At 39.6% G+C, this 24,588-nt stretch overlaps 3 protein-coding genes across 4 annotated transcripts; 2 read left to right on the top strand and 1 right to left on the bottom strand.

Moving 5' to 3' along the window:
- Positions 1 to 1,206: 1,206 nt before the first annotated feature.
- pmpca (peptidase, mitochondrial processing subunit alpha) lies at positions 1,207 to 9,653 on the top strand. Its single transcript, XM_074639071.1, has 13 exons — positions 1,207 to 1,561; positions 4,315 to 4,517; positions 4,619 to 4,698; positions 4,782 to 4,864; positions 5,006 to 5,100; positions 5,192 to 5,292; positions 5,997 to 6,260; positions 6,712 to 6,804; positions 6,887 to 7,005; positions 7,444 to 7,534; positions 7,779 to 7,841; positions 7,957 to 8,101; positions 8,700 to 9,653. The coding sequence occupies exons 1-13, from the start codon at positions 1,506 to 1,508 to the stop codon at positions 8,867 to 8,869; spliced, it is 1,563 nt and encodes a 520-aa protein (XP_074495172.1). The 5' UTR covers positions 1,207 to 1,505; the 3' UTR covers positions 8,870 to 9,653.
- Positions 9,654 to 10,708: 1,055 nt separating this feature from the next.
- On the bottom strand, positions 10,709 to 18,438 carry inpp5e (inositol polyphosphate-5-phosphatase E). Of its 2 annotated transcripts, none has more exons than XM_074639068.1 (11): positions 18,308 to 18,438; positions 16,223 to 17,079; positions 15,096 to 15,219; positions 14,900 to 14,997; positions 14,688 to 14,812; positions 14,410 to 14,529; positions 14,052 to 14,159; positions 13,032 to 13,193; positions 12,797 to 12,912; positions 12,579 to 12,715; positions 10,709 to 11,891 (listed from the first exon to the last, which is right to left on the bottom strand). In XM_074639068.1, the coding sequence occupies exons 2-11, from the start codon at positions 17,008 to 17,010 to the stop codon at positions 11,756 to 11,758; spliced, it is 1,914 nt and encodes a 637-aa protein (XP_074495169.1). In that variant the 5' UTR covers positions 17,011 to 17,079; positions 18,308 to 18,438; the 3' UTR covers positions 10,709 to 11,755. The 2 variants fall into 2 exon arrangements, with proteins under 2 accessions (XP_074495169.1, XP_074495170.1); XM_074639069.1 differs by lacking the exon at positions 18,308 to 18,438 and adding an exon at positions 18,076 to 18,192.
- A 2,608-nt stretch (positions 18,439 to 21,046) lies between these two features.
- Positions 21,047 to 22,556, top strand: LOC141770215 (gamma-crystallin M2-like). The gene is made up of 3 exons (XM_074639851.1): positions 21,047 to 21,161; positions 21,886 to 22,128; positions 22,241 to 22,556. The coding sequence occupies exons 1-3, from the start codon at positions 21,129 to 21,131 to the stop codon at positions 22,517 to 22,519; spliced, it is 555 nt and encodes a 184-aa protein (XP_074495952.1). The 5' UTR covers positions 21,047 to 21,128; the 3' UTR covers positions 22,520 to 22,556.
- The last annotated feature ends 2,032 nt before the right edge of the window (positions 22,557 to 24,588 follow it).

Here is a 24,588-nt window from a genome sequence, read left to right as displayed (position 1 = left end):
GCTCTCCGCTCGTACCTTTCAGAAGGTGTTTCAAGTCTCTGAGAGCCCGGGTGAGGTTCTCCAGTCGGTGCTGCAGGTGGAGGTTCTCCTCTTTCAGAAGGTGGATGGTGTCCTGGAGCTCATAGGCTGAAAGCTGAGATATGAACCATAAAACTGTGGTGGCTTGCAAGATTGAGAACATTGTAGTACTAATTGGATATTATTCACTCAGTTAGTTTAATCTGCTGCTGGTTAAATCCTCCTGTAGCTCTTGAATGTTTAAAATCAGGTGGAAGTGGTGACGTTATTTAAGAGCTGGCCTTTTTCTGTGTCAGAATTGATTCAGTGATGTGGAGCTAAATGGCCTGCGGACCACTCTAAAGGATCAATTGTTCTGTTTAGAGCCCAAATTAGAGCGACACAGACAGTTGTTTTAGCCTTAATAAACCTTCATCTTTCAGTAAGCAAACTATCGGCTCCAGACTCATGAGCCAATCATAAAATGACACAAAGCATGATGAAGACAAAGGGGATGAAAAGCACCTGCAGATCAGTGCACTAGAGAATAATGTGGTTATAATAATAATAATCAATCATTTTATTATTTTATTTTATTCTATTCCTATCTAACAATTATTTAACCAAGTCCCATATTGAGGTTGGAAATCTCTATTCCAAGATGGCAGCATAAAAACTTGTAGAAAGAAAACAGAGACAATTGGCAGAGGAATCATTTACCATAGCATTTTTTATAGTCTCGAATAATAATAATAATAATTATTATTATTATTATTAAAAACAGCAAAAATAAAATAAAGTTAAATTAAATTAAATTAAATAGTTAAGGTTAGGTTTGTATGACACTATTTCATACAAATACAGTTGAAAGTGCTCCAAAGTACTCAGCTATTTAATTTAATTTAACTTGATTTTATTTTGGCTGTTTTTTATAATAATAATAATAACAATAATAATATTAATAATAATAATAATAACAAAAGTTTGTAAAAATAAATAAAGCAGTTTGTTTTTTTTCCATGCTTTATTTCGAAAGTTCAATACAGTAGTTACATAAACATGTACAGATTACAATAATAAAAACAATATAAAAAATTAAATAAATTATACAATAAATAAAATCTAAGGAAAGGAAAATGGTCTAGATCAATTCAATCAATTTGAAATATCTAATCAGTGTAATAGTTTTTGCCAATTTTGAATTTTTGAGTTGTAAGTTTTCAATCATAGTCAATGTGTTTTAAAATCAGTATCTTTAAAAGTATAAAAAGAGGGTATTCTTTTAAGCCATATAATTCTATGGATATAATATTTTACTAAGATATTAATCAAATTAATTATGTAAATTTCTGCTGAAAAACTGGGATTGTTAAAAGTGGGTAATAATATGTCAATCTTTGTTAGTATGTCATCTTTTTGTTTTACAGTAGTAGAGTTTCTGCACCGGAAGTGCTTCAGGAACCGTTTCATCATCATCCGGGTCACTTTCTGGTCACAGAGGATCGAAGATGTCGGCTCACATGTCGCGGTGTAGAAGCTGGAGAAGCTGGAGTCGTGTTCAAAGGTAAGAAACCTTTTAATATAACTGCCAGACTCGAGTTAAATACAGAGAAACAACACTACCGGCACGGTAAGTGTCTTCTGTGTCACGTTTCTCTCTGACGTCCGCAGCTTCATAACTTTCTTCGTCCTCATCAGATTAGCTTCCTCTGTTAGCACCATGCTAACTGCTAGCCTTCAAACAAGCTGTGGTCCTCTTGCTGTCAGGTTGGCTGATGTTACATCATGACGTCATAAAGTCACCAGTATTAGTGAGGTTAGATTTAGAGATGAACACATATGTTTGGTGATTTGAGGGCTTTTCCAGTTTGTTGAAGAGCTGAATGTTTGATAGTTTAAATATTAAGGGATATATTTGGATCAAAGTTTGAGAAGTGCAAAGTCAGCTGTACTAAATATGTGTTATGTTAAGTTATGTTATATATCTGTACTGTGGCGGTACTGAGTTCCCCAGACTTTAGTTGTTCAGTCAGAAGACTGAAAAACAGTTCCCATCCACATAATATAAAATGCCTCCTTAATAATGATAATGAACAAATGCCTCTATAATAACAAACAATTTAAGGAAACTGAAAGATTGGTTTGGCTTTTCCTCTTACCTTCCTTTTAAAGTTTTCCCAAATAAAATACACTAAAAGAAATGGGTATAAAGGGTTTCATTGAAAATCAACAAATGAATAGAATACAAAAATACAGCCTGCAGGCGTTAGACTATCGTAAGGCAAGCCAGCTGTTGCACAAATAGCACCTAATCGTCCCAGTGCAGGTAACCCAATTGGTTGGCACTTAACTTGTTTCCCCAACTAGGAGTCAACACTCTCAACAAACAAAACCACAAAGATCACAGAATCCCAAAAGGGCCCAAAACAGACCAGAGTTTCTGGTAAAGCTGGTAACACATGTTGCATTGAGTGAAGGAGAGATCAGAATGACCCTGGGTGTGCAGTTTCCCTCCTCTTTTAAGCCCTACAGAAAGGGCGTCGTTACACCCTGATTGGCCAAGAGGGGAATGCACCAAGCTGCTCTCAACTATCATTTAAGAGCCAGTCCCCACACCCTGCGCAACAGGTGAACTGAATAACCCTCTAATCACTCAGCAACTCAACCAAAAAAACACTAGGGAAAAGGGAAACAACAGCAAGCACCAGAGAATTGGCAGCTGCCACACTACTATATATTATGTTATGCTACTACATTTCACCTTATACTGTATCACATCCCATACTATATAATAATCTACCAGTTAATACTATATAGGTTCTTCCTTCCTGCAGCTGTCAGACTCCTCAACCAGCACTGCTCCCAGTAGACCACTTACACTTACACACCAAAAACTAACAATAACTTGATATTTTCAGGTGGAGTTTCATTTCATTCTCACTGTGCAATATAATTTTCCACTTGTGCAATTTTGTTAATAGTCTGTTTATTGTCAATACTGTATATACTGCTCCTATTTTTATACTTCCTTCTATTTAAATGGTTCATATTTTGTTTCACTTTGTTCAGCTCTTTTTTACTGTGTTAGCTGGTGCATCTTGTTTTTTGCACTATCCCCTTTGCTGCTGTACACTGCAAATGTCCCCACTGCAGGACTAATGAAGGAATATCTTATCTATATTATGTTAATATGTTGCACTTATTTTTGCATCATTAATCACACTAGTGTAACTTTATCTCGTAATGTTTGTCTCCAAATGCTCTTGTATATTTCATATTTTATTTTTAGTGTTATAGAAGCCTTCCTCTTATCATTTATTTGCTGCTTTTTCTATTTATCTATGTATTGCTGTCTTTGTGCTGCTACAATAACTGAATCAATAAAGGTTTAAATAGATAAAACAGAGTACTTTATTTATCCCAGCAGGAATTTGTACCTTTGCAGCAGCTTAACAACAGAATAAAGATAATGATAAAAAAAAAACAGTACAAAACGTAGCAATAGACAATACTTGTTTTAATTTATCATCATGGTATGCGCATGTCCGTTGTAAATACACTTTCAACATAAACTGAACATTATATCCGTCGTGAAGGTAGGATTTATTGCAGGACTTTTGTATTAAGACTGCATTAGTTTTAGCTAAAGTTTACTTAATAAACTGGCACTTGAGTGTAATTGCTACACCGTTCCTTTGACGTTACATTTTTGACTGCAATGCATAAAACAACTTAATGCGTAACAATGTAGAAAGTACAGATGGGTGACAAGTTAAAGGTAAAACCTAATTAATGAGTGCACATAATAGACATAAAACATAATAGAGGCTTCTACGAGGCACAAGGGGTTTCATACAGTATGCATGAAACCCCTAGCTACCAGTTCTCAACCTGATTTAACAGGTCACCTATGGGAGATTTTGGAGCAACATCACCAAAACACATATTTGAGATTAATGGTGTTCAGTGTTGGAAATTAACTTTTTTGTCTACCTGCCACAAGAATCTACAAAATCTTATGAAATAAAACATTAAACTTCAGGAACAAAGACTGGAGACGTTATTTCAAACAGCAGATGTCATATATTTAATGTGTGGCAATTGATTAGACCATCGTTTAGTAGCTGGACTAGATTAGAAGAGATGTATATGGTTGATGGTGGCTTACCGCCTCAGTTTAACAATGTGCAGGGGAAACCCTGGTATACTTTGAGGTTTAGCAACTTATGCTCAAGTTAAGGATTTAAACACAGTTTTCATAATGGCCTAACATTGCTAAGAATAAGTTAAAGAAACATTTCTTTGTTGTTCTCAAAGGTTTGGGATCGCTGCGTACAGAAAGTACAGCAGTGGCGGCGGATACCCAAATATCTCCCTCTCGTCTCCGCTGCCTGGGATCCCCAAGCCCGTGTTTGCATCTGTGGATGGTCAGGAAAAATATGAGACCAAGATCACTACCCTAGAAAATGGCCTCAGAGTCGCTTCCCAAAACAAGTTTGGTCAATTCTGCACAGTTGGAAGTATGTTTCACCGCTGATATGCAAATTATAATATCCACTTTTCTTCAGGATCTGGCAGAAGTGAATGACATGTTTGTTTTCTTTTTCTTTTTTTTCTTTAGTTTTAGTAAATTCGGGATCCAGACATGAAGCAAAGTACCCGAGTGGGATCGCACACTTCGTAGAGAAACTCGCCTTTTCTGTAAGTAAAACAAACTAGTAAAGACCACAAAGTGAAAGGTCAGGCAGGCACGTGAAGTGATGCTGTAATTTTTGTATCTGTAGTCTACGGCTCAGTACGGGAGTAAAGATGAAATTCTCCTCACGTTGGAAAAACATGGAGGGATATGTGACTGCCAAACATCAAGGTGTGTAGCCTCTCAGCAGAATACCTTTCTCAGTGTTATAAAATGTAATGTTTGTGCATTTGTACCTTCCATATGTGAACTTTCTTGCATTGGAGAGTATGCAAACACAGCTGTTGATGCATCATTGATTTTGCTGTGCAGGGATACCACCATGTATGCAGTGTCTGCTGAAGTGAAGGGCCTGGACACGGTGGTCAGTCTTCTCTCTGATGCTGTTCTGCAGCCTCGCCTGCTGGGTAAGTCCTTTCTTATTTTAAATGACAAATCCATGCGAACGGGTCCAAAATGTCTGCCTGTCTGATATGATCTATGTTTGTTTACACGCAGATGAAGAGATCGAGATGACCAGAATGGCGGTACGCTTTGAGTTAGAAGATCTAAACATGAGGCCGGACCCTGAACCCTTACTCACTGAGATGATCCATGCTGTGAGTCACATCCTTTGTTTGGACCCTCTTACACCGGCTTTCTGTGAGAGAGGGAACCAAATAATCCTGTTATTAATATTTTTAAGTTTTCACCAGCAAAACTTTGGCATTTTTTTCAGGGATAATTTCCTAAAATTATGAATTAAGCAATTCTGAAAACCCAGATTGTGCTCTCACACATCTGCAGCACGGCAAGCAGCAAGTTTGCTCCAAGCTCTCTTTGCTTTTTTTTAAGTAATATAACAATAAATTAACAACTCTGTCACATGCCACAATCATAAATACCCAAGCAAAATAGCCATCACACAAGTACCTGTTGTGATTTCAGCTTGAATCGGCTTCTTCAGCTCAGTGGGTTAGTCTTTGTGCTACTGGGTTAGAGTTAACTTGTGGATTTAGCTGTCGGTCCATTTGTCTGTATTTTTTCACTTTTTTTTGTTACAAGCTGTTTGTGTTGCCTGTTGTTTACTCGGCTAAAAGGTTTTTAAAAATGTCAGTTGCTGCATTGGCTCATGTGTTCGACCAATCACGTACACGTACTCACAAAAAGAAGCTGCTAAAGTCCCTCAAAACAGCGTTCAAAGAACTAAGATCATTCCTAGTTCTTGCAGTGCAGACACAATAGAAATGGGGGTTCTTCTTAGAACTATGAAAAAGTTCCTCCGGTCCAAAAACGGCTATAATGGTTCACTGTTTGTTTCCAGGCCGCGTATCGAGGCAACACGGTCGGACTGCCTCGCTTTTGTCCCGGAGACAACGTGGACAAGATTGACAAGAACGTGCTCCACAGCTACCTGCGTAACTATTACTGTCCGGAGCGGATGGTGCTGGCTGGAGTGGGCATCGAGCACGAGCAGCTGGTTGAATGTGCCAGGAAATACCTGCTGGACGCCAAGCCGGTGTGGGGAACGAGTTCAGTGGCCAACGTGGACCTCTCTGTAGCACAGTACACCGGTGGCATCGTCAAGGTGATTCATTGTTTATAAGTTGTTTGTACCAGATTTGGTTCTAAATGTTGTCTTCAGGTAGCATTTATTTATCTGGTGGATTTTTTCAGATGTAGAAGACAAAAAGAACATCTGTTTGTAGTATCATGGGGGTCACTTAAACAGGATGACTACCATAGAAATGTTAAATGCATTTAGCTATTAACCAGAAATCACAATTTGTAAAAATGTCCACAAAGTGTCTTCTGTAGGTTAGCAGACTGTTTGTCTGTAGTTACAGATGAGAAATCTCTTTTGATATTTCACTAAATTGAACAAGCTCTTGGCTGAGGAATGATGTTAGATATGAAGCAACAGTTACTGCACTTAACAGTATTTTTGTGTTCATTGGGAACATTTCAGAGTTAAAAGGGGGAACACTGATACAAGCGTCTTGAAGGTAGGTTAATAACATCTTCTTATAATCTCTCAGATGGATAAGGATATGTCGGATGTGAGTCTCGGCCCCACCCCGATCCCAGAGCTCACTCACATCATGATCGGCCTGGAGAGCTGCTCCTTCCTGGTAGGTGTCTGCAGTGCCTGGCTATCTTGAATATGTTAGCTACAAGCTCCCAAATAAAACAAATCCTGTTTTCTCTTCACAGGAAGACGACTTCATCCCATTCGCGGTGCTCAACATGATGATGGGGGGAGGTGGTTCCTTTTCAGCAGGAGGACCTGGGAAAGGCATGTTCACCCGCCTTTACCTGAACGTGCTCAACAGGTGAACGTCTCAAAAACCTCAATTCAGCCTTGTTTCAGATAATTATAAGTCACTAGTATAATGGTACGTGTCCACAGGATCCGTCCTTTCCACGCTTCCCATTCATTGTCTATGTAAGCAGCCGTGCCATGCATTCTGTTAGTGGTGCGTTTCGAGAGACGGGGCATGACGTTGGGGGTTCCTCGTGCATAAAGTTGAGGTCTAGGCTACTTTATGCAATCAGGGACGTCCGGCTTTTAAACTAACCATTGTCGATCTAAAATAAAGAGGAAAGCGTTCATCCAATCAGGTGCCCAGTGCCTAGTGGCAGTCCATCAAGCGTCCAATGCTGGGAAGCGAGGCAATCCTTTGCGATAAAAAACACCCCTCTGGACACGCACCATACAACAACAATAGTCAGTTTCACTAATGTCTCGTGGTTTCCCTTGTCTGTTGTAGGCATCATTGGATGTACAATGCCACCTCCTACCACCATAGCTATGAGGACAGTGGTCTGCTGTGTATCCACGCCAGTGCAGACCCCAGACAGGTTGGTACAGGCTCATAACTGCAGGGTTCAAATGTCTTATTGTACATTTACATCCAAATAGCTTCTTTTTTTTTTACCAATCACAGCTTTTCTTAAATTTTGTCAGATATCCCTCTAAAACTTAGTTGCATAGTTATGTTCTGTTTTCAAAATGTGCATATGGCTTTCTCGTGTGAATGGCTCTTTATGTGGTCTCTGTTGATGTTTATGTAGAGTTCTCATCATTTCATACATTCATCTCCAGGTGCGGGAAATGGTGGAGATAATAACCAGAGAGTTCATTCAGATGGCTGGCAACGCAGGAGAGGTAATGGCTGTGTTTCACTATCAGGGCAACCCACCACAACTTATTGATTAAAGAAACAAAGGTGGTGTACCATTCTTGGAGCATTTCTCTAATTACTTTCCCCCTGTATACCCAGATGGAGCTGGAGAGGGCCAAAACTCAGCTCAAGTCCATGTTGATGATGAACCTCGAGTCGCGGCCGGTTATTTTTGAAGATGTTGGTCGCCAGGTTCTCTCCACAGGAAAGAGAAAGCTGCCACATGAACTGTGTGATCTAATAAGTGAGTACTGTCACAAAATAGCCATGTAAGAGGAAAAGTTGCATTAAAAATGAAAGGGTGGGTCCATTTGTTTTTTAGGTTATTAAATCATTCTGTAGCTTCCCAGTTGTGTTCCTTATGTATTCAAATCCCAACATTCAAATTTTGGTCAAAGTACGTATGTTTTAGCGTCAAAATGCTATTTTCCCAAGCCCTTCTAAAAACGTGTTCCTGTTTTCATGTGACCTGCTGAGGTTAGAGCAGCAACTCCTGTGTTCTGTGAGGTAAAATCACTGGTTTAGTGAATGCAGTCTGGTGGCTTTGAAGAGAGCGATATAATGGCTTCAGTTCCCCGTCAGAAACAGTTATCTGATGGCAAAGGAAAGCTGTGAAAATATTCTAAATATAGCCTACACTTTAACTGATCATTCATTTTTTAGGTGGCTAAAGTAAGTTTTTCTGCTGCTCCCGTCCACAGCCGCTTTACCTCGGCTGAGTGTGTTTCCATTTGAAAAAAAACAACAGAAAGCGGATGGACCCGCCCTTTAATAAGTAGAAATAGCCTTACTTCACCCTCCTTGTTTATTCATGTTTTGACTTGTCAACAAATAATTTCCAGGCAACGTGACAGCCAGTGACATTAAGAGAGTAACCACCAAGATGCTGCGCAGTAAGCCCGCAGTAGCAGCTCTGGGAGACCTGACGGAGCTGCCCTCGTACGAACACATCCAGGCCGCCCTCTCCAGCAAAGACGGACGTCTGCCCCGCATGTATCGCCTCTTCCGATAGACCCCCATCAAGCCGGTCCTCGGCTGGCAAACACCACTGTAAATAAACTGGACTGGAAGATTACACTAGTGTTCCCTCCCACCACCGAGCTGGACACAGCTCACTCTGGGAGGGGACTAATACCCGGGCTCTTGACTCAACCTCTGGGAGTGGGGATTTTAAAGAAAAGTTACATTTTACTCTACAGTAACAGTAGTCTACGTACAGTTGGAGTATCTGTATTTATTGTTTGTGGGCAGGAAAGCCATATTTCACTATTTACTGGGGTGGAGTTTGGTTTTAAAGGGACAATTTACTCCAAAGCCAAAATTACAGTGTTGGTTTCTCATTTCAAAACCTAAATACCAGCCTGTTATGTTTAAATTCATGAATGACTGACATTACGCTGTGAAAGTAAAGCAGCATATACGCAAGAGAAGGGGGCGGCTAACATCCCCAGCAGCATCTAAACTTTTATTATTTTCTCAGCTTGAAAACCCTCGGCTCTCTAAAACTCACCGAGCTCCACCTCCTATCTTCTTCCAGAACGGATGGATCCGAAAACAGTTTAAAATCTTACTATTTATACGACAGCACTTCATAATCTCCCTTCACAAGCACAGGAGACTTTACACAGTGATGGCAACTGTAGCCAATATGCCCTCGAGACTTAAATCATGGTTTCTGTCATTGTGTCTCAGTTTTACTGTAAAGAGATTGAAATCTAACGTGAAACCTGTTTTATTTTTTTGTATTTTTGTGGTTGTGTTTATGCCCTTGCATATTAAAAAAATTATATATATATTAACGGGATAAGTTAAAGGAATAATTTGATTTTGGGAAATACGCTTATTCACTTTCTGGCAGAGTTAGATGAGAAGAATGTATCTGTTAAAGGCTACAGCCAGTCGCCTCTTAGCTTAGAATAAAGACTAGAGAGGGAAATGACTCACCTGGCTCTGTAACAAAATTCATCCTGCAGCACAACTAAAGCTCACTAATTGCTCTTTTTTTTTTTGTCATATTTGTTTGATCTGTAAAAACCGAAGTATTAAAAATGACAATTATGGTGCCTTCAAATGAGGTCATGTTTACCGTGTTCACGAAAAGAGTCCATATGAACTCTTGTGGTATTCATGACCTCATAAGTGGAAAGTTTCACAGGCTGTGACGTGTTTGTCGACGTTGTCAGAAATGGCAGAGGCCATGGAAGTTAATTTTTCGCTGCATAATAAGTTAATATATTGTAATTCTTCGTAATTTTACAATATGTCTGAGGAAAATGTTGACATTCCCAACGCCGTCGTCTTTTTCCTTTGCCATTATGCCTTTGCATATCCTGCATTATGTTACCTGCTTGCTAAATTGTTAGCCTCTGTGGCTTCTAGATACCGACCGTAACGTTAATATAAATATATATTATATGAATATAATGTTGATATATATAATAAAATATCAGCAGCGTTCTCACGACTTAACTTGACCGCCGAGCATATCGTGTACTCGACTTCCCATGTTGTTCTCGCGAGTTTCATTTGAAGGCACCATTAGCCTCAGACTATTTCTTGGTTTTGAGCAGTTGCCAGGCAACCGGGTGAGACTCCATAAAGTTAAACAAGATATGACTGGATTTTGTTACCGTCGGACACAGTCAGGCGTTGGCGACTGAGACTCTTATTAGGGATGCTCAAGCACCTAAATTTCATCTCAGCACACGTCAAAACGAAACCTACGCCCTTGACCCTACACGTCACACTCACCATGTATTTAACTAGTATTTCAGTGGCTTCTGCTCCGACTACAGTGAGTATGTGAAACTCACGTTACAGCACAACAGACACAATTCAGCCAACAAACAAGTGTGTTTAAAAACCTTTATTACTGGATGTGACATATAAAAATATGCAGATAAAGTTAAGAGGTTTTGGGGGAAATGAAAACAAGGCCCACAGGCACTTTTATTTTGGAGCAGACTGCTTTTCATGCTGGGAATGCAAGTTGATTAATGTGGTACATACAGTACAGTACATGGACAGTTTGTTGTATATATATATATATATGGTTACACAGTAAGATGAGAGGTAAGGCATTGAGTTACAGTCTGTTGCAAAGGATCACTTGGCCTAATAAGAGAAAAGGTAGTGACAGGCGTTAACAGTGTAAATAATCTAGTTTTATATTAAGTGAGTTCCTGCAAAAACGGTTAAAAATAAGCTGTCAAATACATTTGATCTCCCTGAAATTCAACAGTAGCATGTAACAACCTCCTGACTAGCATTCTTGAAATGTCATGATCTTAAAATGATATATTTAATGTCCCTTCTTCAGTCATATCGTATCCCTCCTACAAAACATTCAGCTGAGAACAAAATTCAAGTTAAAATTGACCAATGGCAGACGCCATAATGTAAGGAAATGACATTGAAAAGTGCACCTTAATGCAATTATTCAATGACAAATTGACAAGGCATTTGAACACTGATATATTCCGAAAAAAAAAACATAACATTGTGGTTCACGGTGCTTTTTAAACACCTATAAAAAAATTTGTGAATGAATGCAGTTACACAGAGCCTTTAAGGTTAAATCACTTCACGATGCCAGCCCCTTGTTCCCACCCTGTCTCAGTCATGTTTGAGAAGAGGGGGCTGAATAAATAAAGGCCAGACTGCTGCTGTGTCTGCAAACCTCTCTCTGTGTGTCCGACCTCGAGGTCCCTGCCCTCGAGTACAGACGGTTCCCAACAACGCCCACTAGAGGGTGGACTCTGCTCAGTTACCACGACCAGCTCGGTGTAGTTAAGACAACTCTGGTGTCCTTTTGGTCCTTTTCTGCCCGCTGGTTTTACATCCCAGTTTCTGGCATGGTTCAGTCCAGTCTGGTCTGGAGAGTTTATTTTAAGTGTTTTTAGGAGATGGTGCAAATGCTGCTGCTGCTACTTCGGCTCTTCATGGCCTCCCTCCTCTTCAGCTCTCTGGTGATCCTCCTCCTGATACCCTCCAAGTACAAGCTTCGGTCAAACTGTCCCGCACCAAGGGGAATACTAAACAACACAAACAAACATATGTAGTACACCTGATGTAGGTCAAAATACAGGAAAGACAACTTTTAAATTCAGGATTTAAATATATAGAGCATTAAGAATCTGGTGTAAAAGGGCAGAAAGTAAGATTGAAAATGACCACAACTTATTTGCAGAAGTTTAACAAACTGTTATTTATAAATTCTTCTGACTAAAAGAGGACCTTCGCCAGGTGATGATTATTCATTTTGGCAAGAAAAAGTGTTTGGAATAGAGCTGCAATGATTAATCGATTTAATTAGTCGCCAACTATTTTGATAATCGATTTATCAGTTTGAGTCATTTTTAAAGAAAAAAATCAAAATTCTCTGATTCCAGCTTCTTAAATGTGAACATTTTCTGGTTTCTTTACTCCTCTATGACAGTAAACCGAATATCTTTGAGTTGTGGACAAAACAAGACATTTGAGAACGTCATCTTGGGCTTTGGGAAACACTGGTGGACATTTTTCACCATTTTATAGACCAAACTAATCGGTTAATCGAGAAAATAATCAACATTTAAAATAATCATTAGCTGCAGCCCTAGTCTAGAACATCATATAATATTCACTGATATAATTAAAATTACAATACTATATACATTGTGAATGCATCCTTAACATAATGACACTGAAACTGTTTTAAGATGTCTTCCAGTTGGACTCACTTGTCTCGGCCTGGCCGGAGTTTGACCTGGAAGACACTGATGACGGGCCGATGGTCGGAGGTCTTGATGCTGGAGCAGCTTGTGTACTTGAACACTTTTATGTCGTCAGCCTGCCGGCTCCTGAACAAGATCCTGTCCTGTGAACACAAACAAAGAGGTAAGTCTAAACCGCCCTCGCCAGTTTAGACTTTATAGCTGAAAAGTGTGTTTCTTCTTACTGTGTATGAAGGCGTTCTCTGTTTAGAGGTCGTGTCGTAGACATCACAGCCGATGTCAAACTTGTACGTGGGGAGGAAGTGTATCGGTGCCTCTTGGAAACCTTTAAAGATTGAACCTGGAGGGAAAGAGAAGCACATTGGCACAGTGAGAATCTATCAAACCCAACAATCTACTTCTGTAAACAACTTTAAGAAATGTTTTCACTGAGATTTAGCCTCCAATATGCTACCATACCGTCCTTCATTTCCTTGGAGAGCTGGTCGTGCTCCAGCAGAGGGCCCATGTCGCCGCCTGCTGTGCGTTTCATGATGGCCTCCACGTTGACCCGGTCTTTACTCAGCCGGAAGTTAAAATCTCCAAACCAGAAGACCTGGTCGAATCTTGTGGTGACGTCGGCTACAATTAAAAATGACATGCTGTGATTATCAAAGATTACTAGCCATTCGTCTTATTAACATCAAGGCTTTAATCTGAACTAAAAACATGTTATTCTGCTCTCCACAACAGGACCAAAGCCAGGACAAAAGCGGGAGCAATTTGTCTGAACGTCTGAACATGTTTTAATCTAATTCTGTTACAATCAAACCTTGTTTTGTTTTTTTTTAAACTCTGAATGTGTACAAATAAGGTGAGGTTTCAACATAAATTTGTGAATTGTCAAGAATCCAGTGAAGGAAAACCTTTTTTCAGATACATGTGTCTTTTGATAATTACTTAAAGACGTAAAATATAATTTATCCCATTGTCAGAATGTTACATGTTTGAGAAAGATGATATTTTAACATAAAATATGAGGCTAACTGCTAGGGCTGCAACTAATGATTATTTTAAAATTAAGAGTAATCAATTAATCATTTGGTCTCAGAAAATGGTGAAAAACGTCCATCCCAGTTCCTCAAAGTCCAAGGTGATGTCTTTAAATGTCTTGTTTTGTCCAAAACCCAAAGATATTCAGTTTGATATGATATAAAAACAAAGAAAAGCAGAAAATCGACATATTTGAGGGGCTAAAAACAGCATTTTCTGACATTTTTGCATGAAAAATTACTTTAACGATTAACCGATTATCAAAATAGTTGCCAATTATTTTTCTGTCGATCGACTAGTCGACTAATAGTTGTAGCTCTACTAACTGCAGCGGGTTAATCTGTGTAAGTTTGATCATGTTGATCAGCTCTGAGTGCAGAAACACCATCGTCCTAATTGTTTTGATTTTTCACATCTCTCTCACAAGGTAGCTTAAAAGAGTCTTACACGGTGTGGAGCGGTACGGGTTGGTGTCTGGAAGGCCTTTCGGTAGAGATAGAGCCTCGATGATCTTGTTGTAATCTAGTACTCTCTCGTAAACTTTGGCATCTCCAGCTGGAAGAAGACCAGAATCAGAAATTAGAAACACATAAGAGTGCCTAGCTGTCAATGCTGCAAAGTTTAAATACAAATATGTAATACTTAGGGAAGATGTAAAAGCAGTTATGGTGAGTGTTTTAAAGAAGCAAAAACGCTACTATTACTGTTTCTTCCCTAGGCGTGGAACCAAGCAGTCCTATCTACAACCGCCCTGCTATAATAAATCACTGCTACAGCCTGCAGCCTCCCTGACCCTCCTACTCACAGGTAAAGTGGGATGTGATGAAGAGGAAGGAAGTGCCAAAAAAGGTAAAGGCGATTCCCACAGCCCCTTTGGTCTTGATCTGAGAGATGATCCTGGTTGTGACTGTGGCATGCTCCACCTCTGCATGGGTCAAAAACATGCTGTGGTCAGTGTCAGAGCCTTAACAGTGTAATCAGTTAGATTCAAACACAAAATCAAAAGTATTCATATCATCTTCCAAAAATCTGCACTACACACAAGTTATATAAGCAGGGAGCGATACAGGAGGAGTTCATTACCTGAGCAGAACCAGATGAGGTCTCGTCTGACAAAAACAGTGAGATATAAAACACCATGTGATGCTGCGTACAGCATGACGTAGTAAGGTCCCAGAGTCTCCTGAAGACGGGTCTCCCATTCCCTCCTGCACACACACACAGTCACATATAACCGACTTTGCAGCCCTTTTATTCCGTGACGATGATTAAATATCAAACAAAACACAACATACCTGTCAGGACAGCCCTCCTGGACCCCAATAATATAAAAGTCTTGTGCAAATTCCGAGTCTGTTGGAAGGAGGAGATCATCCAAGTTGGCTGGAAGCCCCTGAAAATTATATAAACTCCGTTACAACTCAGTTGGTGCCTGAACTTGTGTAATAGTTCTTGGTCAGTGAGATGCTGCTGAGTCATGTTTCCTCCTACCTTCTCTCCCTGCATGTTCCAAGTAGCTACGTAAATGCCCACTCTCCTGTCGGGGAAGTGGCGGTCCAGCTCCTCGGCCCCGAGCAGGGCGCCGCTTCCCAGCACGCTGCCCTCCAGAAAGCTCCTGAAAAACACACATTGGAAAGCAAAATTTTCACTTTTAATGTGCAGCTGTGTTGGAAAAATACAAATATGTGCACATTCCTAAGGTCATGACAGGTGACACTCATTGCCCTTAAGGCCTATTTCTGTTTCGGTGTCGGTCACCTAGTCAACGAACTTGTAGAGCCTATTTGAGGACAAGTAACCCTGAAAAGGACAGAAGTGTCAGTCAGAAAGACAATGTGAGATATACGACTGTGAGCCTGCACGCAAGGGTATAAATGTCACGAAACGGAGAGCTTCAGGGCTCTCAGCCCTGAACATTTATGTTGATGGTTGTTTGCCCACTTGCAAGTGTTTATTAAACCTTTAAAAGACTTTCTCTTGATTTTCGAGTCCTTCTTTACAGAAATTGCATCCACAGCAGCCCACTTGCCTTGCAGGATTTAGGGGAAAAAAGCAAGGCTGTTGTCTCAGATGTTACGTCAATAATTTAAAAGTAAAAATTCCCTGCTGTGTATTGAGACTACAGACTAAGACCCATTTCTTTGCCGCTCCTACTGTCAAAAACTGTACTGAACAAGCATCTCCTCTGATCTCGTGTTAATCCCCCTCCTCTCTGCCACCTTCTCGTTTTCTCTTAAAGATGTGCACACACACAATGTAAAAATGTGTGGAGCCTTGGTTTCAGGACAAATTAACAGTCTGTCGGTGTTGCTTTAGCACTCACTCCTGATGGGGAACCAAGCTCCAGATGCTAATCAGCTCCAATCAGAGGGCACAATCAATACTACAAGGCTTGTAGAGGATATAAGATACTGTACCTAATTCTTGTGCAGTGCCTGGGAATAGTACCTTTCTTTTGAGCAATTATTCTTTTGGATAAGGTAGTTAAATTATGACAGACCGGCTTCTAGTAACCTTCTCTCTGACACCGTAAAGAGTAAGCCTTAAAAGAGTCTCCACATCCAGCCTGAGGATGACTCCAGGTGCATCATCTACATGCTCTGCTGTGCCTACTGTACCTGTTCCTCACATCCTGGGGTCTGATGGGGCTGAGCACGCTGTAGGTGGACCTCAGGGAGTTGACAGAGGCACTGTCCGACCCCATGTTCTCCAGAAGCCGGCTGTCGCTCAGGTTCCTGTGGAGTCTCTCCCCGAGTTTCTCCCTGGCCAGCGCGGCATAATCCAAACAATCCCTGTCAATCCTATTAGCTGCCCTTAACGTGGCTGACGCAAAGCCCTGCTCCAGAGCAGGCAGCGTCCCCGCGGGTTGCACCGGAGACAGACGCAGCTTGGTGGGCCTCGCTCGGTGGTCTGTGGGGTCGCTCTGCTGGCTGGGGGGCCTCCTTTCATACTCGGAGAGACTGCACGCAGAGACTGGGGATCCTGACCTAACAGCAGAGCGGGGTCTCACATTGGAGTCCTGGTTATTCCTGATGGTGGCAGCATCGCTGAGACCAAACCCACCTGTAGCTGTTTGGTCCTCTTTAAGGGACTCTGTGGAGGAGCCAGTCCCAGCTAGGTCACTCAGGCTCTCCTGGCTGTTTCTCAGCCTCCTGGTTCTCACGGTCTCGTCCACTGAGACACTTTTGCTGGACAGCCTGGGTAGTGGAGGTGGCCGAGGTTGGTACGGACTGATCTCTCCCTCTGCATTTCTAGCAGTGACTTTAGGGGCATCATTGTGTTCCCTACAGGATTTGGCATCCACTAAGGAGGTCTTGAGTGTCCTGCGGTCATTGACAACTGAATCTCCTTTAGCAGGAGCTTCACAGGACTGCTGGAGGGGGCTGTCCTGTCCATTCTCGGTCATCCTCTCGTCATGTCTGGGACCAGCTGTTGTCAGGTGGATGGAGCTCGCTCATTGCTAACTGACATACACCTGAACATATAAGGGCAGAAAATGAGTCAGTGAAATGTTCGCATTAAAACGAGCTAGTTTAGCCACGTACAAGGAAAGTTTGTTGTATAACTTGTTGCTTATAAGCCACTGAAGACACTGTTAACACTTGTTAAACATGCACCATTGGTTAGGGCAGGGGTCGGCAACCTTTACTATCAAAAGAGCCATTTTAGGCAAAAAAAACAAAAAAATCTGTCTGGAGCCACAACACATTTGCAGTGATGTATGGGGCCACATTCAGGGGAAAAATTTGAGATTTTGAGAATAAAGTTACAACTTTACAAGAAAAAAAGAAAATTACACGTAAAATTACTACTACTATACTACTATACATATATATATATACTAATATTATGACTTTATTCTCATAATACTACAACTTTTTTCTCTTAAACTTCTGACTTTATTCTCATAATATTAAGACTTTTTTCTCTTAAACGTCTGACTTTATTCTCATAATATTATGAATTTATTCTCATAATATTACAACTTTTTTCTCCTAAACTTCTGACTTTATTCTCATAATATTAAGACATTTTTCTCTTAAACGTCTGACTTTATTCTCATAATATTAAGACTTTTTTCTCCTAAACTTCTGACTTTATTCTCATAATATTAAGACATTTTTCTCTTAAACTTCTGACTTTATTCTCATAATATTAAGACTTTTTTCTCTTAAACTTCTGACTTTATTCTCGTTATACTACGACTTTTTTCTCTTAAACTTCTGACTTTATTCTCATATTATTATGACTTTAATCTCGAAATCTCAGATAATTTTTTTCCCTCAATGCGGCCCTAATACTGGGTCGTATTGTTGTACCATAGACCTACAACAATGATGAATAAAAATGAAAATGTAAACAGAAAACAGTTATTCATGTCGGTCTAAGCCAGCTACACTGAAAGTCTTAAGTCCTGTTATTTTACCAATTTCTTAACTAAACAAAACATCCGCAATTTCTGCTTACTAACCTCTCATCCAGCCAACAGGTATATATCTATATAACCTACTCTGTTAACTTCACTAAACCAGCCTGCAGCAGTCAGAACAGCTAACGTACTGTTATAGTAGCTACATAGTTAGCTACATGCTAGCTCAGCTGAAGCACACGTTTATAAGCTCGTATTAACAAACAGGTAACGTTGGTAGTTTCCGACATATGTAACTAGTTATTTCAGTGTTATAACATCGAAGTAAAGTTACCTCTCTGGTGTAAATGTTTGGTTTCAGAGCGGCTAATTGAAGAGTAGCTCAGTTACTTCCTTAGCAACGCTTGACAACAGATGTTGTTACCAGGACAAGAGAGTCACGTCAGAGAGACGAGCTGACGTCACAGCGCCCCCCTCTGGTGAGAATTGGAAGTACATGCAACCCAAATGACTGTAATCTACCTGTATTGTACTGCCATCTTCTCATTATAGTACATGTATCCTACTACTTGGATTACTTAATGTGACTGTTTTGTTTTTTTGCCTCTCTGATTTATAAAATTTAATTTATTTAACAGTGCAACTACCTTTGTTTACATTTTATTTATTACATCTACCCTACCTATTTTACAAGTGCAATTACCTCTGTTTACATTATACCTCTAGTGTAACACTTCTATTTATATTTATTTATTTATTACATCTACTTTACCTGTTTTATTTGCTTTATAACTGTGTGTGTTTTACCTGTTAGATGTTTTATCTGCCTCGTTTAGTCTTGTCAAGTATTTGTTTTAAAGCACTGACCAGAAGTGGCAACTGTGAATCTCGTTGTATTTAATACGATGACAATAAAGCTTTCTATTCTATTCTATTCTATTCTATGATTTAAAATACTATAGTTATGACTTTATTCTCGTGATATTCCGACTTTTTTTCTCGTAATGTTATGACTTTATTCTCGTAATGTTACAACTTTTTTTCTTGAAATAGTATGACTTTATTCTCATTAAATTACGACTTTTTTTCTTGTAATATTATGATTTTATTTTCGAAATCTCAGATTTTTTTCCCCTTATGTGGCCCTAATACTCTGTCGTAAAATACAGTTTGATGTCATGTGTTTTTTGTACATTAATAGAGGAGAAATAACATTTGCAAAGTATTTCAGCATATCATATCGTACATTGCATCCACCTTAAAAAATTATATATATCTGGCAACAAAAGTGCTGTAATGTTTAGCTGAAACATGCACGTCAGTATCACATTTATCAAGGCATTGTTATTATCAGTATGAAGTGTAATATACAGTATAGGATAATTGTTACCCGGTTTGTATGTTAATACTACACATTACATTTTTTATGCTTTTCTATTATCCCTTTCTTATGCATGCAAATCCTGGATCATTGAGTGATTACTGTATAAAACAATCTATTATGGAAATGTCCAATAAACTATTGTAAATATGAGGTTATAATTATGTACAAAACTGAACAGGACAATGTTTGTCCCTGTCTGTAACCATGTCTCTGGCATCCAACTAGTTTCCTACGTGACTGTTTAAATAAATTAAATAAACGTTGGCTGTTAAAAGTTTTGTTAATAGATGTTATTAGACAAAAGGTGTATATGTACCAATATCTTGAGAAGAAAGGCAGTTAGGTTTTATAAATTATGTTTATAATAAGTGACTTGAGCGGTCAGGTTTCTTTATAGATCAACATATCATCCTTCATTATCTTCATCTAAAAACAAAGAAAATATAAAGACAAAAATTTAAAAGTTGAGTGATGTTGATTCCTACAATAAACAAAAGGTACCTAGAAACTGAACTGTAAAATAATAATAATAATAATACATTTAAAAAAGCATGTAAAAAGGGTCTGATACATATTTTGTATATTAAAAACACATAGAAACTAAGGTAGTATATTATCTGCTATACCCCTATCTAATTAGATCTAAAGTTCATTTCCACAAAATAAAACATTAAAAAAATGTTTTACCTAACTTATTCTTAATATTTGTTTTCTCATTTAATGTTTAATATTGTCACATGCTTTGACAGGCACAGTGGGATTTTTACAATGGACATATTTCTAAATAAATCAGGAACATTGTGACATCTACTGAAACATCAGCCTAGTACTTAAATAATTATATTAAATAATATCTTTTGTAACTTACATTTTAGTTTTGCAAAATGCATATTAATATAAGTGACAAAAGTTTAGCCTTTTTAGCAAAAAATAAATATTTATGTTTCTTAAGTAGTCTGAGTAATGTTAGGAGATGTAAGCAGCATGATATAAAAATACAGACGTCTATTATTTTTGAGTAAACATTTTAATTTCCTTTTTTTTCCATTTTTTAATTTCCATTTCTTCGTTCTCTCACTTTTTCAATTATGTTTTTATATATTTAAATATCACCTCATTACTGTTTTATTTACATATATCACTGGTGTAATACAATCAACCTCAAAATAACTTACAACACAACATTTTTTTGTGCACTAAAATACATATTTATCATATAAAGGTGTTGCTGTTTGTCATATATAACTCTTTTTGCCATGTTTAACTTAAAGAATATTATTATTACTATGCTTTTATATGTCTGTCACTGGCTGTTACCATTACAAAACTGAACATAAAAAAACTTTCCACATGCACTACGAGCTAAATTCTGTGACTTTGCAAATGACACACAATGTGTCAGGAACAAAAAAAACAACAGGAAAAAAAAAATTGCTGTTGCTGACAAAACAACATGTCACAATGAATAAACAATGTCAAGGTTTGACCTCTGATTGTTGAGCTCTTCACCCTTTCTGTGACCCCCGCGCTGTGCGAGAAAGCATTTCTGAACCCGCCAGCCCCTGGAAATGTGGACAATCCCTCCATATTCTGTGCATTTCTATGGCGCTGTTTGGCACCCATGCTTGCTCAGGGCTTTTAGACAAAAGGGCCAGTCAGTGGGTCAGATATAAAAGCTAAGGGTTAAATGAAGTAGGGTACAGTTCGGTGCAAGAGCAGCAGCAGCAGTACCACCACCAGCAGCAGCAGCAGCAGCCCTCTGACCAGCAAAATGACTTCCACTGGAATGAACATGATGAGCAAGGTAAGCTCTCTCTGGTAGTTTTCATTTTCATAATGTCACTAAAGTGCTGTTTTTGTCAGGGATACTTTAAAGCTGCTATAATCAATGTTTATTTTTAATTAATATTATTAATTGTATTAATGATTTACCAAACTGTGCAGTTCCCCTCAGCTCTACGAAGCTTTTTAGTGTCTTCGAGCTCATTGTTTTAGTTTTCAGGCCTAAACTTTACTGTTTTGGTTCACTCTCACAGCTCTTATAGGGTCATTTTTGGCCGCAGCAGGCAGCTGTTTTCACTGAAAATGCTCAAAAAACACTACCTGCCCAGCACTAAAGGGCAGACAGAGAAAGTTAGCAACCAGCTGATATAATATATTGAAGGATTTAGCAGGTTAAGAGCCAAATATTTCCCTCAAAAAGCTGTTGAAGACCATAAACAAAGATACAATAAGAGTAAATGTTGGACTTAGATTCACCAGATGGACCGAAACACAGCTCCAAATAAATGCTAATGTTGCTCCATATCTTTTGCATGTGTAAATAGGCAACTGGGTTGAGTTTACAGCTTATTTCTGCTGCCCCCAAGTGGCCAAAAAAACAGCACTACATCCAAACAAAGCTTGATTCACATTGAAAGTTTTTCCCATTTTCCCCTAAAAAAAAATAAACATGCAGCTTTAAACTTGAACACTGTGCCTCTCATAAACGTAACATGTGCTAACCAAAGACTTTCTCTCTCCCTCAGATCACCTTCTACGAGGATAGGAACTTCCAGGGTCGCAATTATGAGTGCATGAGCGACTGCCCCGACATGTCCTCCTACCTGAGCAGGTGCCACTCCTGCAGGGTGGAGAGAGGGTGCTTCATGGTGTACGACCGCAACAACTACATGGGCAACCAGTACTTCATGAGGAGGGGCGAGTACTCCGACTTCCAGAGCATGTTCAACATGAGCGAGACCATCAGGTCCTGCCGCATGATCCCCATGGTAAGATCTCACACCTGGCTACATTTACTGTAGATGACATCAGCCTCAAGCCTTACAGAGCTCATGCTGACAATATGAAATGAGTTAAACCCGCTCCTCTTCTGCACCACAGTACAGAGGAAACTACAGGATGAAGATCTACGAGAAGGAGAACTTCGGTGGTCAGATGCATGAGCTGATGGACGACTGCGACAACATCATGGACCGTTACCGCATGAACAACTGCATGTCCTGCAACGTGATGGACGGCCACTGGCTGATGTACGAGCAGGCCCAGTACAGAGGCAAGATGATGTACCTGAGGCCCGGCGAGTACAGGAACTTCATGAACATGGGCCAAAGCGGCATGAGGTTCATGAGCATGAAGCGCATCACCGACTCCTGCTATTAGACTCTCTTAGCACTGAATAAAACTGTCACAACCTAAACTGCTGGTGTGTTCAAGTCATTGTTTGTTCAGAGTACCCATACTTCACACAGTTTACATTACATCAGAGGCTGTAACTCACAGGGAATTCACAAAGAAAATGTCTGTAGACAAAGAAGAGAAGGTTTCTCATTTTCCACATTTATATTCAACAACTTCACAATCTCAAATCTCTTGGCAGATTTGTGCTGAATTGTGGAATTGAACACAAAAACCTGCTCAATCTATAGCAATCTAATACACTAGCAATGCACTATTTTATATTGAAGTGACACATTTCTTTTAATTTTTTTTTTATCATGCACTGGCCTGGTCTTATTCTTGACTCGGTCTCGCCAGTGGGCTACGTCCGGGTCTGTAAAGTGAAGCCAATGCTGTAGTGCCTTAAACTTGCATTCTTCCTAATAGCCAGCAGGGGGCGACTCCTCATGATACGCGGAATGTCCTTGTAATGTCATGCTATTTATACGCCTTCTTGTGAGATCGAGTTAGCTGGTGACAGCGGCTCCCAGTGCAATACAGAATCAATTTAAACATTCTTCTTTTATCCTTTAAAGCACTTAAAGTGGCAGTAGGCAGTACATTTTTGGCATCATTGGGCAAAAATTCCATAATAACCTTTCAGTATATTGTAATTCAAGTGTTCTGAGAGAAAACTAGACTTCTGCACCTCCTCATGGCTCTGTTTTCAGGCTTTAGAAAATCTAGCCCGTGACCGGAGACTTTGACCAATCACAGGTCATTTCATTGAGAGAGCGTTCCTATTTGCTGTGCTCCGGTCATGTGACCAGACCTTGGCGTTCCTTCACCAATGGTGGCAGCGTCACAAACTTTCTCATTTTACAGCTAAACAGTGCACTACAAGATGATTCTGAAAACATTTGAGGTGAGAAATAGACATTAATATTGAATCATATTTGATCAGCGCCCAGAGTTTGCGCTCAGAGTTTGCGAGTGAGTGACAGTCGTCTCTCATAGACAGCAGATGGACAGCAGACCTCAGATCAGCTCTTAATGCTTGTTTTCCACCGGTATGGGAAATCTTGCAGATGCCTTTAGGAGCACCGGAGACCACAGAGGCACATGATTTTTTTCAGGTTACCTGTTTCATGCACTACTGTCACAATATAGCCACTGTTATATAGAAATAACTTTTTTTAATCATATTTGCTCCAATCTCACCTACTTCAGCTCTAATGGTTTGGAAGCCTTGTATATTTGTAACATGCTCACTGACTTAAGTCCAATAAGAGCTGTCAGGTGATCAGGTGGTGTCATGAGGACTTTCTACCTGGTTGGTGGTTTTGCCCGGTCTGGCTGTCTCCAGGCTTTGCTCCAGTACTCTCCACACTCCCCAGACCTGCCATCCTCGAACCATCCACTAGATGTCCTCAAACTTTCTTACTCGCCCTGGTCACCTGACATCCCTTCCCATCTACACACCTGTTCCCACTTTCCCCTCACCAGTTTTTAATCCGCCCTTTTTCCATACACTCCTTGTCAGTTCGTTGAAATCTGTGTGTTGTAAAGTTGCTATGTGCTTATGTCTAATTCAGTGAGTGTTCCAGCTACTTTACCTGCATGTCTGTTACCTGCATCACCTCACACACAGGTGGTAGTTTTCTAACTGTGCGTAGATCTTCTTCTTCTTCTTCTTAGATCAGATGCAGTAAAAATAAGGACTGTACATTTAGAGCGAGTGTCAGAAGTGTGAAGGTAGATTTCCACGTGTTTTGTGAAGTCTTTTGATTTGCAGCTGAGAAGTAGTGATGCATACTGCTGCCTCCGTGCTATAAAATAAGACTTAATTGTGTCAGCTGAAATGGTTGCACTGAGCTGGAGGAAGTTTAGTCTAACTCTGATTGGAATTCAAACCGTTGTGTCTACAGTCTCGCATAGTAAACTTGGACATTGTCCCATAAATACTGGACCAGCTGAGATTCTCTGATTATATTAACGCTGCTCCAGTTTGGCTTCAGAGTTGTGATGAGATGTAAATATTGTCTTTGGAGCGTCTGGGTTTGTTTCTGCTC

The sequence above is a fragment of the Sebastes fasciatus genome, chromosome 6 (genome assembly GCF_043250625.1).
Source record: "Sebastes fasciatus isolate fSebFas1 chromosome 6, fSebFas1.pri, whole genome shotgun sequence".
Classification (NCBI taxonomy): domain Eukaryota; kingdom Metazoa; phylum Chordata; class Actinopteri; order Perciformes; family Sebastidae; genus Sebastes; species Sebastes fasciatus.
Note: the sequence above shows the minus strand (reverse complement) of the source record. Positions and strands in the feature narration are given on the sequence as shown.